This window comes from Antedon mediterranea, chromosome 3 (genome assembly GCF_964355755.1).
Source record: "Antedon mediterranea chromosome 3, ecAntMedi1.1, whole genome shotgun sequence".
Lineage (NCBI taxonomy): Eukaryota > Metazoa > Echinodermata > Crinoidea > Comatulida > Antedonidae > Antedon > Antedon mediterranea.
Genome location: NC_092672.1, coordinates 11,527,722 through 11,543,956, shown reverse-complemented (window position 1 = coordinate 11,543,956; position 16,235 = coordinate 11,527,722). Strand labels below are relative to the sequence as shown.

The 16,235-nt window shown below is 34.0% G+C and overlaps 1 protein-coding gene across 1 annotated transcript in view; it reads left to right on the top strand.

Moving 5' to 3' along the window:
* LOC140043571 (adipolin-like) overlaps window positions 1-16,235 on the top strand; it is a 28,356-nt gene that overhangs the window by 6,048 nt on the left and 6,073 nt on the right. Inside the window, exon 2 of the mRNA XM_072088091.1 lies at window positions 14,827-14,952. Within this exon, the coding sequence (XP_071944192.1) occupies window positions 14,827-14,952 (126 nt within the window). The remainder of the gene's footprint in view (window positions 1-14,826; window positions 14,953-16,235) is intronic.

Below are 16,235 nucleotides of genomic sequence, written 5' to 3'. Positions count from 1 at the left end.
TACATTACCGTAATCTAGGCTACGAAAAATATCATGAAAATTGACAAATAAAATAGAATTCCGACGAACTAAATGCTCAAACCCGAGAAAATAGACCACATTCCTGAGGGAGGGTAGACCTCTGTGTTCATGGGTGCTATGCGTAATCTAAATTGACATGGCAAATAGGATAACCTATTTTCGATATTAACATCAAATGGTTTATCGTGTTTCTGATCGACATATTTTAGTTGTAATTGTTGTGTTTTACAACATCGGTACATTAAAAATACAGGTGGTCAATTGCATGATTGTCCAAATTTTAATACCAGGTGTCAACACGTTATCTGGTGAACATCACCTGCCGAAAGTCACCTGACATAGACACATGGAAAGTGTCAAATTTCACGTCAAAGTTTTCATATTTGTAACTATATCACAAAGGTATTGGTTAACTTTTAGACGTCTCGTGGGAAGCTGCCATTGATTATGATAGTCATCTAGATACGATGTAACGGAAATTGTAAACTGTTCTGTTCTGGAAATGGTCAGCGTGTTTTCTTGATTTTCTAATGTTTTTGTCCATTGTATCTGTAACGTGAGGACATTGGTCAAATAATTAAGTCTGTCTATAATTAATCAGACTGGATGTTGATTGAGTAGATATCTTGTTGTTAGATGATTGACATGTTGAATGACAGTTCCATTCTTGTTCATATATCATGATAAGAATAAACATTTTCTAAAAGAATGATTGGTGGTAACCACTATGATTTTTAATTAGTCTAATTAATATAGTTAATCTAATCTAATATATGTTTCTGTGCCGTACCCACATGGTTCTACTCGTGACAAAGATGAAGGCTTTTTCAGATATTTTTTTTTCCATTTTCTAATATGACATTCCAACCATGAGCCTAGGCTATACAATAATGTATGTCAATGATCTAACAACAAAACTATTTAACAATTTTTTTTTCAGGACAATCTATATTTAAAAACTGAATAAAAGTAGGTTTTACATTAGCCCTAAGCATCTTCTAGACACAAGTTGAATGATGTAATACACTAGAAAAGCATTAAAGAATTGGAAGAGTACGCCATATCCACTTATTGACTTAAGTAAAATACACTCCAGTAATACACTCGATGATTTGAACCTTCCAAGAACACTAATGAAATCACCTTCGTTTACTCTATTATTGCGTAATTAGAGCGATTTAATTGTTACAAAATCTCATCATGGTATTGAATCGAAGTTGCCCTGTTCATTAAAATCTTCAAATATAATATGTGTCATCCACTTGTGAAGCTAGTGACGTGTTTCCTAATTAGATCTTTCTTTGAAGTATCGTACTTTATGAATGAGGATAATCAATTTTACAAGGTCACGCTCGTGTGCGTACAAATCGGAAGTGAATAGTGCGCTCAGCTAGCAATGCGTGCCATTTTATTGTGAAAAATAAACTTTCTTCTACGGTCACATTATCAAAATTTTACATTCTGGAAGTTACCCTTACTTTTTTAAATGTAAATTTAAATTGCTGATACATTTGACCTAGTATGTAGTTCACCTTTTTCTTGTTAAGGTAATTTATTTACTGTATTTACTTAAAGGATTGTTACAAATAATCAACGAAAGTCGATGAATCTGATTTTATTAAATAGGTTGATTGTCATGTCATCTTAAAAATTCAAAATCCTATGAGATTAGTAAGATCAAGCGGTCAGCTTTTTCAGAAAAAAAGTGCGTAAGCCTTTCATACTTTACTTCTATTGTATGCCTATATCTACGATATTAATTTATGGTCGATTTACTCCTATAGAAGTACCACTTTTCTGCTTTGGAATATATGTATATGTACCTCAAAAAAGATTTATTAAAAGCGCAAATTGTCTTCTTTTAAAACTCTCGTTTACGGTACCTCATCCCCTGTACCGTACTGTGTGCTAAGGCCAATAACATTTGTTCAATCATTATAAGCGCAGGTATTGCACTTTGACAGATAGTAATGTATACGGTAGTTTAATCTTGATGCATTGTTACATGTTATAACTTTACTATATTTTGACTTGGCATCGATACAACACAATAATATACCGGTTTATCACCAATCCCACCCCCTAACTTATCTCTTAGGAATGTTAATTGATCTAACCAATTATAAGTTATAGATGTCTACTGCAATACAGTTAGACCTATTTCGTATCACAAATATTTGTGTTTTGCATACTTTTCGGTAAAAGTAAACGGTTGTACGTGTCTCCTGTTTTTTTCAGGTCCGTTTTCCGCTCTCCGTTTTCCAATCGATTTATACAATCTAATTCTATTATATACCATTATCAAACATTTTGTGCTAGGATTGATTACTTGTTCTTTTATGATAAATCAATAACCACGTGGGTCTGTTTTGCAAAACATCGTTGGCGCCATGTCTATTATCAGAAAGCAATTAGGCCTATATAATAATACTTGAAGGATTCGTACCTACTGTTAATATTTGTTATTCAACTTGATTACAATATAAGAGTGGGTATATAAAATGCTACTTTGGTCGATATTTAAAGTGGGTATATCTGTCTGTAACAACATATGTGTTAAAATATACCCCAGTTCCTTGAATTTGGATACACTAATGACCCTCTTCTTCCAAAAAGAATCAAAGAAATGTTATGTTCATGAAAAATGTGTTGAAAAGCGACGCGAATAATCACAAACAAAAGTAGGCCTAGGCCTATATTCAAAATATATATATAATTTTTAAGGTTTTTTTCATGAACATTGCTAGCTTGTTAAAAACAAGGCCAACAGCCATAAGTCGCGTGCTAAAACGCATAGTGATACCGGACCGACAGACAGACCGACCGACCGACATAGTGAACTATTGAGTCGCGTCCACGCGACTAAAAACGAAACAAAAAATGTCAATTTTATTTGAAACACTATAAGGTGTAATATTATAAATCTTATTTTAATGTGCAATATTTGTATACAGTACTATGTAAAAAAAAATTTAAATAACCTTTATACAAATTAGTATATGTTAATTTATACAAATGTGTGATTACATTTGTATAATTTCAATCATGTTCCGTCGAACCGGTAATTATGCTAATTTGATAAGACCCCATACTAATTGAAATAGGGTGTGTGTAAACTTATTACTTGGGTCTATCATGAATTAATCGCAGTCTTTATTATCTTGACTGGCGGTCATTTAGTTGTACAGTACTATTGTTATCAAACGAAGTATAAGACATTTCATGTTTTTATCTTCATCACATGAATTTCTCACAACAATGTCATTTTCCGATATATTGATTTGTATCTTCATCTGTGTGTTATTTGGATAATGACTACATGGGCCGTACCTGCTATATGTCCAGCCTGGGGCGTAGCCTTCGGATGAGGGTCAAGAAGCCCGCTCTTATCGATAGGATGGACGGATATCCTGGCGAGCGATTCATGTCGTTTTAAGTTACATATTTTAAATTAGTGGCCTAATTGAACCGCATGCTATTGACTAGATATCTCATGGTCGGTGTTAGTGAACTATTGTTTGTTGTAGTAATTGGGTTAAAATTTGAAATGTCCTGCTAACAAGAACCGGCATTCTAGCGCCCCCAGGTGGATTTTTCTAGTTGAGATTGAAAAGACAAAATATCGTCATGTTTGCGCACTAAAACTATCTGTTTATATAAATATAACATGATATTTTGCTAGCAGGTCAAATAAGCAAAACATAGGTGAATTTTTATTAAATTATCGATATTCTTGCTGGCATAACACGATGAGATTATAAGATAATAAACAACATGTAAAATCAACATTTGAAAGCAGGGTGAGAATGATGTGCAAATATGCTCTAATGTGTGTATTTATTGAATAAATACACATTATTTCATCGTTCTACTTTCATACAATGTATTATGGTTCTGTTAAGAAAGATTAATATGGATACTACAGTATTATATCAGTTTATTTTTTCTTCTGCATTTTTCTTGTGAGATGAATTTCAAATCAGTGCTACTATTCGGATTGGACATTAAGACGTTGGTCTGATGGGATGTGAATCTGTATAACCACGAATAACATAATTTAACAGTCAGGTTATGCAATTTGACAGAACTTATTGATGTATATTAGGCTCTCTTCCTCTTCACGGCAACCATGACTGAGACAATCCTACTCCTTTATTATCTTTATCGTGCATTGTTTTACGCATACGGGCCGACAGCTTCACGTCCTATCCGAAGAACGTGGCAGTGAGAATAAAGTGTTTTTATCCTATGGACACAAGGAACATGAAGCAAACCGCACGTCAGTCCAATATCCCTTCCTTTACGTCATGTCTTCCACAAGATCATTTGCAAATCGGAATGTCGTTTTTCTCTAATATCGTTGGAACTTTTGTTAGAATCAATTTTAATCTGTAATTTCAGAACATAGGCACAATGACTTGTAAGGCTTAGGTAATTTTCGTAATTGTCACATGTCTGCAGTTAAGTCTGTTGTCGTTGTTTGTTAATCATTTAGGCAAACAAGTTCTGAACAATTTTGAACAATGTGGACAGTGTGGTTCATCATACCGTAGGCCACTAAATAATGAAAGCGTTATTCTAATTAGGCCGACGCTTAATCAATGGGTTCCTGGCAACAACACGAAACTTCTTTTAAAGATCCAGATAAAAATGCCAATACGATCTTATTGTACATGAGTATTTCATTTTATACATTGGTTTACGATTATTTTACACAAAAATAGAATGAAAAAAACTCTGAATTTGTAAACGAATGGTTTCTGATGATTTCATTGACTCTCATTCTCCAGCGAATGAAATATGTGTAAACAATACACGGTTTTACCAGGGAGTTGGTTTTACTGTATCGTCCTCAACTGTGGAAATAATGTGCCCGAATCGTGTATCCCCTACAGTTAGATTATGGAAATTTGAAATTACACTTCGAGTTAGTCATCCATTGGTCCATGATCTCCATCATGTGCAAATGTTGTACTCAGGTTTTCCATGTGTTTTTTTTCATTCGTCCTATGTTGAGGGAATTGTATTCTTCTCTTATAATATAAGTTATTGCAGGTGTCAGTCTAACGGTGACATGAACTGACCCGGCGTGACACTGCAGAGCGACGCAAACTATAACGCACATCTTCATCGGGCGTTAATCATACCAGTCTTCTCTGAGCAGACTTCAAGGTCAGACAAGTACAATCATTATAATTAATTAATTACTCTAAATATCGCACCATGCTTCAAATGGAAACCATTAATGTCTAGTTCCACTAATTTGCCTAATTACTTCTACATGGAACTCGAATATAACGGATGCCAATCATTACGTCACATTTTATAAGTGTTATCTTGAACGTTATTACTGATTTACAACTCTCTGGAAATACGTTCTTCTTAATTATGTGTACAATGTATTCATGATGAATAGACTAACATAGTAGACTAGGGCCTATGCCATAAAACAACATCAGTGTTTGGAAAGTACTGTACTAAAATAAGAACAATGGCATACGAATATCATATCTGGCCCCCGGAAAGCATCTCCCACCAGTTCTCTATACAAAGAAATAATACTAATTCTGAAGTTTTGTTTTATTTACTACATTGGTCCTTCGTAGAAGGAAATCATGGGAAATATGCCATTTTATGTTCCTGAAAATGTTAAAGTCCGGAAACGAATTTTAAATCTACAGAACTTGCAGTGCAAAATTGGAACCGGAAATTATTAATCATGTATACCTATGTATGTATCTGCTCTATTTCCGTTTGTTCAGAATTGTGATTAAGCCGTTCATATAGAAAACCAAATGTTTTCATAATTCAAATAGCAATATGAATATAATAATAATAATAGGCCTAATGCTTAACAGGATTGTAGGCCTGTCAAATTGGATCTTATCCAACTATGCCGCATCATACCATTATGTACATTTTCCTAAATGAAATGATTGTTAAAAATGTTAAAATTAGATGACGTTCATAAATTCCAAGAAGATATTCAATTAAAAATATTTAGCTGAATCTAAAAATTGTCTCGTCAAATCCGTAAAATAGTGTAAAAAGTTACTACAATAGGTACAGAGTAATAGTATTTGTGAATCAAATGTAAAATCATTCCTTGTTGATTCATTGTCTCTTCCTACCAGATGTAATGTTCATTACGTCGGCATTACACAATCGATAGATATGTGTATGTTGGGTATAGGCCTAGAATAGGTTAATGTACTTAGGCCTATACTTAAGTAAGAAGAAAGTGTTACGAAACATAGTATTCTATATTAAGCCCATCAATCTCTGATTTAGTCAAAGTGTTTGGCAGTTGTTGGATTCATTTTAGGTGTTAATATGCAGATCAGAGAGTGATTGCTCTATTTAGCGGCTTGTCAACATCCCCTTCTTGGCACGGCCAGTGGGCTTAACATTTCGTCGACGAAACCAATGTGAAAACCAAACTGAAATCTAGGTCTTACGATTGACGACACAAGCCAAATTAAAGAATTTAAAATCAAAATGTAGACTTACAGTCTACCATGTAGCCTTGGGTAACTAATAATAATTAACTTACTGATGATAGTTAATTGTGATGGTATGAGGAACAGTGGGGATTTTATACATTTCGTTGTGCCCCAGACGCTGTTGGTACGGGTAGGTGTTGTAAACATGCTTGTTATGGGGTAAACTCATTGGCTACACTGTAGACATTCATAATGGGCCAATAGAATAGCAATACTGACTACCAGTTACGACGAAACATTTTCTCGATATTTTTGGTTGATAATACCGGTTTCTCACAGTACCGTACCTTTGATATCAAACATGAAACTAAAAGGTTCCTTCAATAAAAAAGTTAAATGATAATTACGAAAAATCATTTAAACCGTTTATGCTGGTTCGAGACAAATTTGGGAATCAACATACTAAAAAAAGTCGGATCATCTAATAACTAAATAAAATCAATATTTGTTTTCCAATTCCAATGATTTAAGCCTAGTTTAATATCTGCAGTAGTAGGCTTATATACAGTATAATACATATAAATATGAGTTTTGTAGCTTATTGCGAATTTTTGGTTTGATCACAAATATTTTATTTTCTGTATACATAATTAGGCAACATTTAATTAATTTTAAGTTGTGTAGATGTGTATCGAATATTTACTATTGTTCTACCTGATAGGCCTATAATTTATTTTATCGTAGCCTATACAAATATATTACAATATTGCCCCGACAGAATACTAGACTGATATTGCATGTTACAGATGGTAAAAATATTTTTTATCCAAATATTGCGTATATATAAGCTTAACATGTTTTGCTTGTTGTTCATGTTCATTGATTGTTCAACTTTCAACTAACATATAAAACAAAAGGCATTTATATAGAGGGACTGGGATTAATTTCTGTTAGACACAGTTTGGGCATCACTGTGTCCAACATAATGGACGTCATTTGCCTATCCCGGACTAGATACTTGAAAACTAGGCCTATTACGTTAGGCCAAGTTTCTCAATTAAATCTGTTCACGGCACTAACCCCTTTCTGTTTCACAAAAAGAGTCTCATTATAGGCCTAACTAGATATTTCTATTAAAACTTTAATTAAGTACTTTCACATGCACTGATGAAGGGCTAGTGTTGCCCGAAAGTTCTGCTAACTCTTCTGGCTGTTTTACTTTATCGTTTTGATTAGCTTTTCGCTTTTTTTGCCACACTATTGAGATCCAGCCACTACCCACAGTATTGTCATTTTTTTTCAGTAATTAGTCTTATTAGAATTAATATTATATTATTATTTTTTTTATGTCTTTAGGCAACGTGGCCAATAGTAAATTAATCACTGTCCTATCAGATAGGTGGTAATCCCCCTGATACAGGGACTATTTTGTGAACCAGTTCACCGGGGTATTCCACTACTCTTCTCGAATAATGAACTGGATTTTTTAAAGTGCACACAGGTTATAACTATATATACTGTACCTATGGTCTATAGTCCTTATCCAAGAAGACTTGTTCCTCCACCAGAACTAGGAGCGAGTCGGCCTCGAACCCTTGGCGATGTTGTTGGTTCTAGGTACGGTAAACGGCGCCCCTGCCTTAACCGCTCCGCCATTTGACTCCTCGCTATAATTATATAAAATAGGCCTAGATATATTTTGTTTTTAAAAGTTCGCACATCCAACGATATTCGCTTTATTCAATACCAATCAGAGTTTATTTTAGGTAGCAGTTTTTATTTCATAAGTTACCCTACTCAAACAGTTTGCGTAATTTTAATCCTACTCACTATTTGAAACGTTCCAGCGTCTAAGGCCCTGTTTCTGCTGCCAACTAAATACCGTATATTTTACGGTATTTTTTGAATACCGTATATATACGGTATATTTTTGGCAGCAGAAACTGCGCTCATAAAAAATATACCGTATTTTGTATACCGTATTTTCCCCACAAAATTTGTGGATAAAATACGGTATTTACAAATTTATACCGTATTTTTTGTACCCGTTTCTGCTGCCAATAAAAAATACCGTATTTTTTTTTTACATGACAAAAGGTCAACATTCGTATTTTTATTTTCTGTCGCTGTCAGATGCTTTACACACGTGTATAGATATATTCGGCGAAAATGTGGAGCGAAGACGTCACAGTTTTACTAAATAAATGTGTGTGGGGAAGCTAAAATGTCTGGCCAACTAATAAAAGGGACAACCACATTTATAAAGACATTTCTAAAAAAATAAAGCAGGAGTATGGAATAGACTTGTCTCCAAAGCAAGTAAACTCAAAGCTGAAGAGCCTGCGAAAGCAATACAACATTGCAAAATACAATAACTCGGGGAGGGAACGAATTAATTGTCCCCATTACGATGTTTTCTGTGCTCTCACAACATCTCTATCACTAGGGCTAGGCTGTTGAAAGTGAGACGTAAAACTTCCTTTATTGCGACTTTTAATTATCGACCAAATAAATGAATGGCAATTTGGGTAAGAAAGATGAAATTTAACACGACCACCCAAGAAGTATTGTTAGCAGAAACGGGGTACTAAAAAATACGGTATAAAAAATACCGTATTTTATACCGTATTTTTATACCGTATTTTGAGCAGTTGCAGCAGAAACAGGCCCTAACAAAGGCGATCGTGACTAAGAAAACAACCACGTGTAACTTATTTAGTCCTCGTAAATAATAGAAATATCTATATCCACTTGAAGTCCCTACGATAATACGTATAAACATTTTTGTGTTCTTTTGCGTGTGTTTCTGTCGTATATTTACTTATTTTACAATAATGGATCGGTCGTCAGGGGACAGGCGGAGCAGAGCACATTGGCGCCAAAATTATTGCGTTCGTGTTGGAATACAACCTCGTTGCTTGGTAACTTTTTATGACGCGATAACAGTTTTTAAAACTCTTCAGAAATTAGAATGATTGAGTTGCTTAGTAATTTGTTAAGGTAGTCTGGGCCAATTTGGCGCCGCCTGCTAAACACACAGTTGTGATGTGATGTGATATGAACATGATCTTAAAAACGGCAATGTTCCCATTAAGTTCCCATTTTTTTGTTCAATACACTTTAAAGGGGCATAATAACACTAGATAATTTGGTGTTTTATAAATATGTATTAGCCTATTCATGTAACAACATCTAAGCCTAACACAAAACGTGTAATTATTTATAGAAAAAGTAATTCAGGATAACCATTGTACCAACGTCTATAAAAGCATCTTCTAAAATAAATCAAATTAATATATTTGTGTTCGTTGGTCATCATTGCACAAACGTTCGAACTTACAACCGAAATGAACGGACTAACGGAATAACAACGAACAATAGTGGACTCACGAATAGCCGTAGACGCCGAACGATCACAATGCTGTCGAATAAATTATTTTAGTAAACCAGTAGGCCCACTCTTCAAAATCCAACAGCATTAATGTTGGCAGCTACTAAAATTGATCTTTTTTCGATGTAAAACAATTTGATTAAACAACGTAGACTTATACACTTCATGATGCTAAGTGTTTTAAGCAACTTGTTTATTCATGATAGTAAACCGATTCACAGGTAATTTCTTATCCCAGAATCGTATTTCTTTTAGGCAAACTTTTGGATCTTCTGAAACAACAAGCTTCGGATGTATGATATCATATGCTATGAGAATATTTTGCAGGTGTTCAAACAGTTTAGCATTTCCGCTAAGAAAATTTGAAAATAAATGAATGCCTTTGAAAGTAAGGGATGTCCTCTACGGTATTGGAAAAAACGATGTAAAACGTCGTATGACGCGAATTGTGCTTGTACAGCTACACGTATGGGTCTATAATAATGTTCAATGAATTCGACCCAACTCGGTCCTAACCCACCTCGGTCCCTGTCAACTCGGCCAGTCCGAAATCGATTATAAACCACCTCGAGCCTTGTATACTCGACCGGTTCCTGCGCGCCAAATCAAATAATGAACGAACTTATAATAGTGTCCGTTAAAAAATATGTTGCCGTTAATGAATGTTGATAATTATCGATATTAAATTAATTTCTACTGGCCCTTTAAGTTGTTAAAGTTACTATTAAATTGGGTTTTACTGATACATGCTGAGTAGCACCACAGCGATGCAGTATTGACTATTGTGGTGATGCTTATGAATGTGACTGATGCATTTTTAGATTTGACTAGAGCCCCTAATAAATTATGAAGTAGGTTACATGATATGAGTGATGCGGTACACTCTTGGGTTTATTTACATTGTCTGGTTCAATATTTTCTTAAAAACTGCACACCAACAACTCTTCCATGGCTAAGTACTAGTAGGCCTACAGTACGTACTTTTTGTCTTCATATATTTGTATTTCCTATATTTCTTGGCACATTTAAATGTGTTGTTCATTCTCATTTTGTACTATGCTTTGTTTGTTTATGAATGTGTATGATGAATAGAAATAAAGAAAGAAAGAGATCACAGATAATTTACGTAACCTTAAAGTAAAAAAAAAAAAAAAAAAAACATTCTCGGTGACTATTCCCCCAAAAATAGTTTTTAAATTAGGTTACTATTATTGATATTATTACAGTTGTGTCTTTTTCTACATTCTTTGTATCGCCGCAGGTTAAATACCGTACATGATTCTAACTGAACTCATATGTCAATACAATTTAAAATATGACGAATTAAAACTGACAGGCTGCCTGGTAAATGCTACCTTGACAATATACAGATGTCTTGCATAATTTTCAGTGCTATGTATGATATTAGATTGACGCTCGCTATTAATACGGGTTTTTTTTAAACTGAAGTATTGTTAATACAAGGAAGAACAAAAATAAGGTCACAAAATGGTCCTGCTTATATAGATGGTTCTCAAATTCTTTCATTGGTCACTTATTGATATTTATTCACAATTATATAACAGAACATAAAAACATAACAGCTCAAATTACTTTTATTAAAGCCCATTAAGGTCTTTCATCGGGATAAATGTAAACATAATGTAGTAAGGTTGTTTTTTTGTTAATTTGTGAAATGTTGTTTTATACATTTTCAATACTTTTAGGATCTCGATTGAATAGGCCTAAGTAAAATATCTTTACTTACTGTCGCGAAATTCAAATTTTATTCAACAAATTTTATAACTGCCAAGAATAACATTTTTGTAACAATCATGTTAATCGATGATTAGTCTGATGTGTTATTGAACTCTGAATATCCCATGACTAACGTTAGTGACTTGGGTGCCAGATGACGTCACCTTTCTTTTAATCATTACAGTTGTAATTAATGGTGTTAATTTTAATCTGGCATCATACATAAATATTTGAATCATCACTTACTTCAACTCAATTGAGACCTTGACATTCACACAGAGTACTTTCCGATTGTGGTTAGATTTCTGTTATTCTTTTCAAAGAAATCGTCTAATAACATCGATAACATACCTTTGATTATCAAAGCTTTTCAAAAAATGAAATTTAAACAGTTTATTTTATGAAATTGTTACAGTAGGCCTATTTTGATATTGTTAGGCCTAAGTTATAATAATAACTCGAGCGTAATTTTCTTAAACAATGTTTATTTATGTAGGCCTATTGTTACCCTTATAATGTATTATTTTCACCCACACATAATTTAGTGTATAAATCCAATACATCAGCATCCTCACCTGACAGTACAGTAGCCTACAATGAGACACAATAAAGCTCGACTGAATTTGGCGGTTTAGTTTGAACGTAGCTTATTTAGTTAGGCCTACAGTACCGAATCGGAATCCGGCTCGGTTTGAACGTAGCTTATATAGTTACAATAGCGCATCGGAATCCGGCTCGGTTTGAACGTATTTAGTTACAGTACCGAATCGGAATCCGGATCGGTTTGAACGTAGCTTATAAGCGCATCGGAATCCGGGTCGGTTTGAACGTATCTTAATAAGTTACAGTACCGAATCGGAATTCGGCTCGGTTTGAACTTAGCTTAATTAATACGTTACAGTACCGAATCGGAATCCGGATCGGTTTGAACGTAGCTTATAAGCGCATCGGAATCCGGGTCGGTTTGAACGTATCTTAATAAGTTACAGTACCGAATCGGAATCCGGCTCGGTGTGAACGTAGCTTAGTTAAAGTACCGAATCGGAATCCGGCTCGGTGTGAACGTAGCGTAGCGTATTTAGTTACAGTAGCGCATCGGAATCCTGCTCGATGTGAACGTAACTTAATAAGTTACAGTAGCGCACCGGAATCCGGCTCGGTTTGAACGTAGCGTATTTAGTTACAGTAGCGCATCGGAATCCTGCTCGATGTGAACGTAGCTTAATAAGTTACAGTAGCGCACCGGAATCCGGCTCGGTTTGAACGTAGCTTAATTAATACGTTACAGTACCGAATCGGAATCCGGCTCGGTGTGAACGTAGCTTAGTTACAGTACCGAATCGGAATCCGGCTCGGTGTGAACGTAGCTTATTTAGTTACAGTAGCGCATCGGAATCCTGCTCGATGTGAACGTAGCTTAATACGTTACAGTAGCGCACCGGAATCCGGCTCGGTGTGAACCTAGCTTTTTACAGTTCGGTACTGCATCGGATTCCGGGCTCGGTAAGTTTCAGTACCGCTTAGTACGTATTACAATTGTGGTTTCAGTATTATGTCCACATAATGGTATCTGAATCTTAACATCACTAAACTTTATTTTCCTTTCAATTGAGAATAATAGTATTTGGTACCAACAATTAGCTGTAAGAGACCACAAACTTAACATTATCGATACAATCTGCATTGAATAAAACGAGTTATTTAGTAGGTGTTTTTTCCAAGCCGTTTCGTTGGCCTCTGTGGAATTCGAATTAGTATACAAAACCTACAAAGGTGCCATACGGACAGATATTTTAAATTGATTAGGTAACTGATTTATTTAGGATAGATTTTATGATGAAATCTAGCAACTTCAAAGATATTCACCGGCGGTACGTGTGAGAAATCGGAGGCAGCTGCGTGTAAAACTAAATTAGTGTTGATTAATATTATTATTACGTTAGGTAATTATAAACACTTTAAAAGAACCTGTGTAAAATATGAAACTATTTGAAAACGTGTTAGGAAAACTAATGCAAGTTAGAGCAGGGAGGTGAAATTTCCAAAAATCGACTTCAGGAACATGGAATTGAAAACACAGTGGTTAAGCCTATGGAAAATGTGTGAATAATAAGATATCGACTTTAGTATTCAATTCTTTCTAATTTCAACTTTTATTTTTAAAAATAAATAGCCTTTCCATACGTTGTTTCATTCTATCTTTATTTTTAAATGTGTCGGTTTCTTCAATATGCTCTCTCTCAGTTGGACCTATACTGTTTTATAACATTTAGGATAATATGGTAATATGCCAAGTGAAATGAATAGTATTGTTATTATGAATTAAATATATCCACGACACCATATAAATTATAATATCATTGTTTTTCCTTTGTTTTACTTTAAAATTTATATAAACTATACCTAGACCTATATTATGTATGCGACTGTCACTGTCGCAGATTATACTTTTGTGAATCACTTATAATCTAGTGCCGATTGACATTATGTTCGCTTTCACGATCGCAACCGAGATTTATTCGAACAATTTGCAAATTGTTATTCATACGTTGTTTAGTTTTTCCTCCAAATTCAGAATGTAGGCCTAAAATCGTTATCCCCAGCCCTTCGCGACACTATAATTGGCCATTATAACAAGCAATTTAGGAGGTGTCACTAATCCCCAATTATAAGCAGTACAGGTATAGCAAATCCACCAAATTGCTATACAGTCCAAAATTACACCTAATCAATCTTAAGATTTTGAAGAGTTTAAAGGTGAACGTATCAGCACCTTCTTTAGTAAATAGATTAAGAATTTATCGGGTTAATGAATATATGTTTTTATTCGTTCATTTGTTCACTTAATACGTTCATTCGTTTTCTTTCTTCCTTCATTCATTCATTCATTCATTATATTTCTTTCTTTATTCATTCGTTTCTTTACGCATTCACTAGTTTCTCTATTTTTTTTTCTTATACTTATACTGTAGTATATTCGTTTATTCGTTTCTTTCTTCATTAATTAGGTTGTTTCTTTGTTCGTTCCTTTCTTTATTCGTTCTTTCGTCTCTTTATTCATCCGTAATTCTTTAATCGTTCGATCATTTCTTTAGTCATCCATACGTTTCTTTCTTAGCTTCGTTTCTTTATTTTCATTAGTTTCTTTATTCGTTTTATTCCTTCATTTGTTTCTTTATTCGTTCATGATCTTTATTCATTTTTGAATTGATGTTTTGTATTTTATTTCTGTAGGGAACAGAAAAGGCTCCCAGTCGGAAAGTTGATCCTCATGGAAGCTGGTTGTCGTTTGTACGACATTCGTCCAATAATGCAGATAACAACAAGAAGGCAGAGAAAAAGAAAAAAGACAGAACATTGGTAAGAAAGAATTATTTAAATTAAATTAATTTCTAAAATTATAAAATATGTAGGCCTAAAGCATGATCTACGAAAATAAATATGTTTGTTGGCACATACCGTAGTTGCTACGATAACCCGAGTAATTGTTCAAATTCCTTTGAATTTGAGTATTTTACTGGGAAAAAAATATGAAAAGGCGTGTCTATAATTTGTTAATATTAATTGATCCAATTTAATATCATGTTCAACAAATATTTAAATTAATTCGGATATCTGTAATGTACTATGTACGTGGTGAGTCAAGGTCAACGCTCTCAAATTATGGGGCACACATTCAGGAGGTCAAAGCTAGATACACAATTATTATCAAAATGAATTAATGAATTGAGCATCCAGTTAAGAAAACAGCACAATCGTTTACTCAAATAAATGATATATGGTACAAGCTATCGTTGAGATTCACTATTTTGAGATTGATAGACCAATTTAAAATATGGCAATATTGTTGATGAGGGACTTTGGATTAGCTGTTGTGAAGATACCAACATGAGGATGATATTTTGAAAGAAGTTTAGTCATACGTAGTACCGACCGCAACTTCGATGAAAATTATATATAATTTTTTTATACTAAATAACAAGACAGTTAGGATATTAGTTAAGTTAGCCATGAGTTAGCTAAGGCACAGTTATACGGTTCACTGATGTGAAAGGAGACGTGAAACTAATATTTAATATTTGCTTTATCATCGGGAATGAAAAAAAATATGCTTTAATTGAATTAATAATACAATTGTCTAGAAGTTGCACAATTAATTCAATGGTTTCGTTTCTGATCTTTCTTTACATTGGAGATAGTGTGGTAACTGTAGAGTTCAAATTACTTTGCATATTTTTCACTTCCAACATAAACTGAATATAACTTCATAAGAATAAGAGGTGAAACAAGCTATGCCATGAGATACATCTTTGGTCTATTGACCGCAATACAAAACTGTATATTTGACTGAATTATTCTGATTCAATCGTATGGCCCTTAGACTACGGTAACTATCTATAAAGTGTTCGTGGAAAGTGGAAATTAAGTACCGACCAATTTGTTTGCTAATTAGATAAGGATATATTGGTTGCGGTTAAATGGGCAGTCCTGGTGAGCCACTGGTCTGCAATTTCAATCTACAAATCGTACTTGGTGAAAGATATTTATCTCTTAGCCTATGTACTTTCTAAAGGACAATTCGTCCAAGCGTTATGCTATATAAAATCTCTTATACTCGCCCACACAGAGTTCATGACTGAATA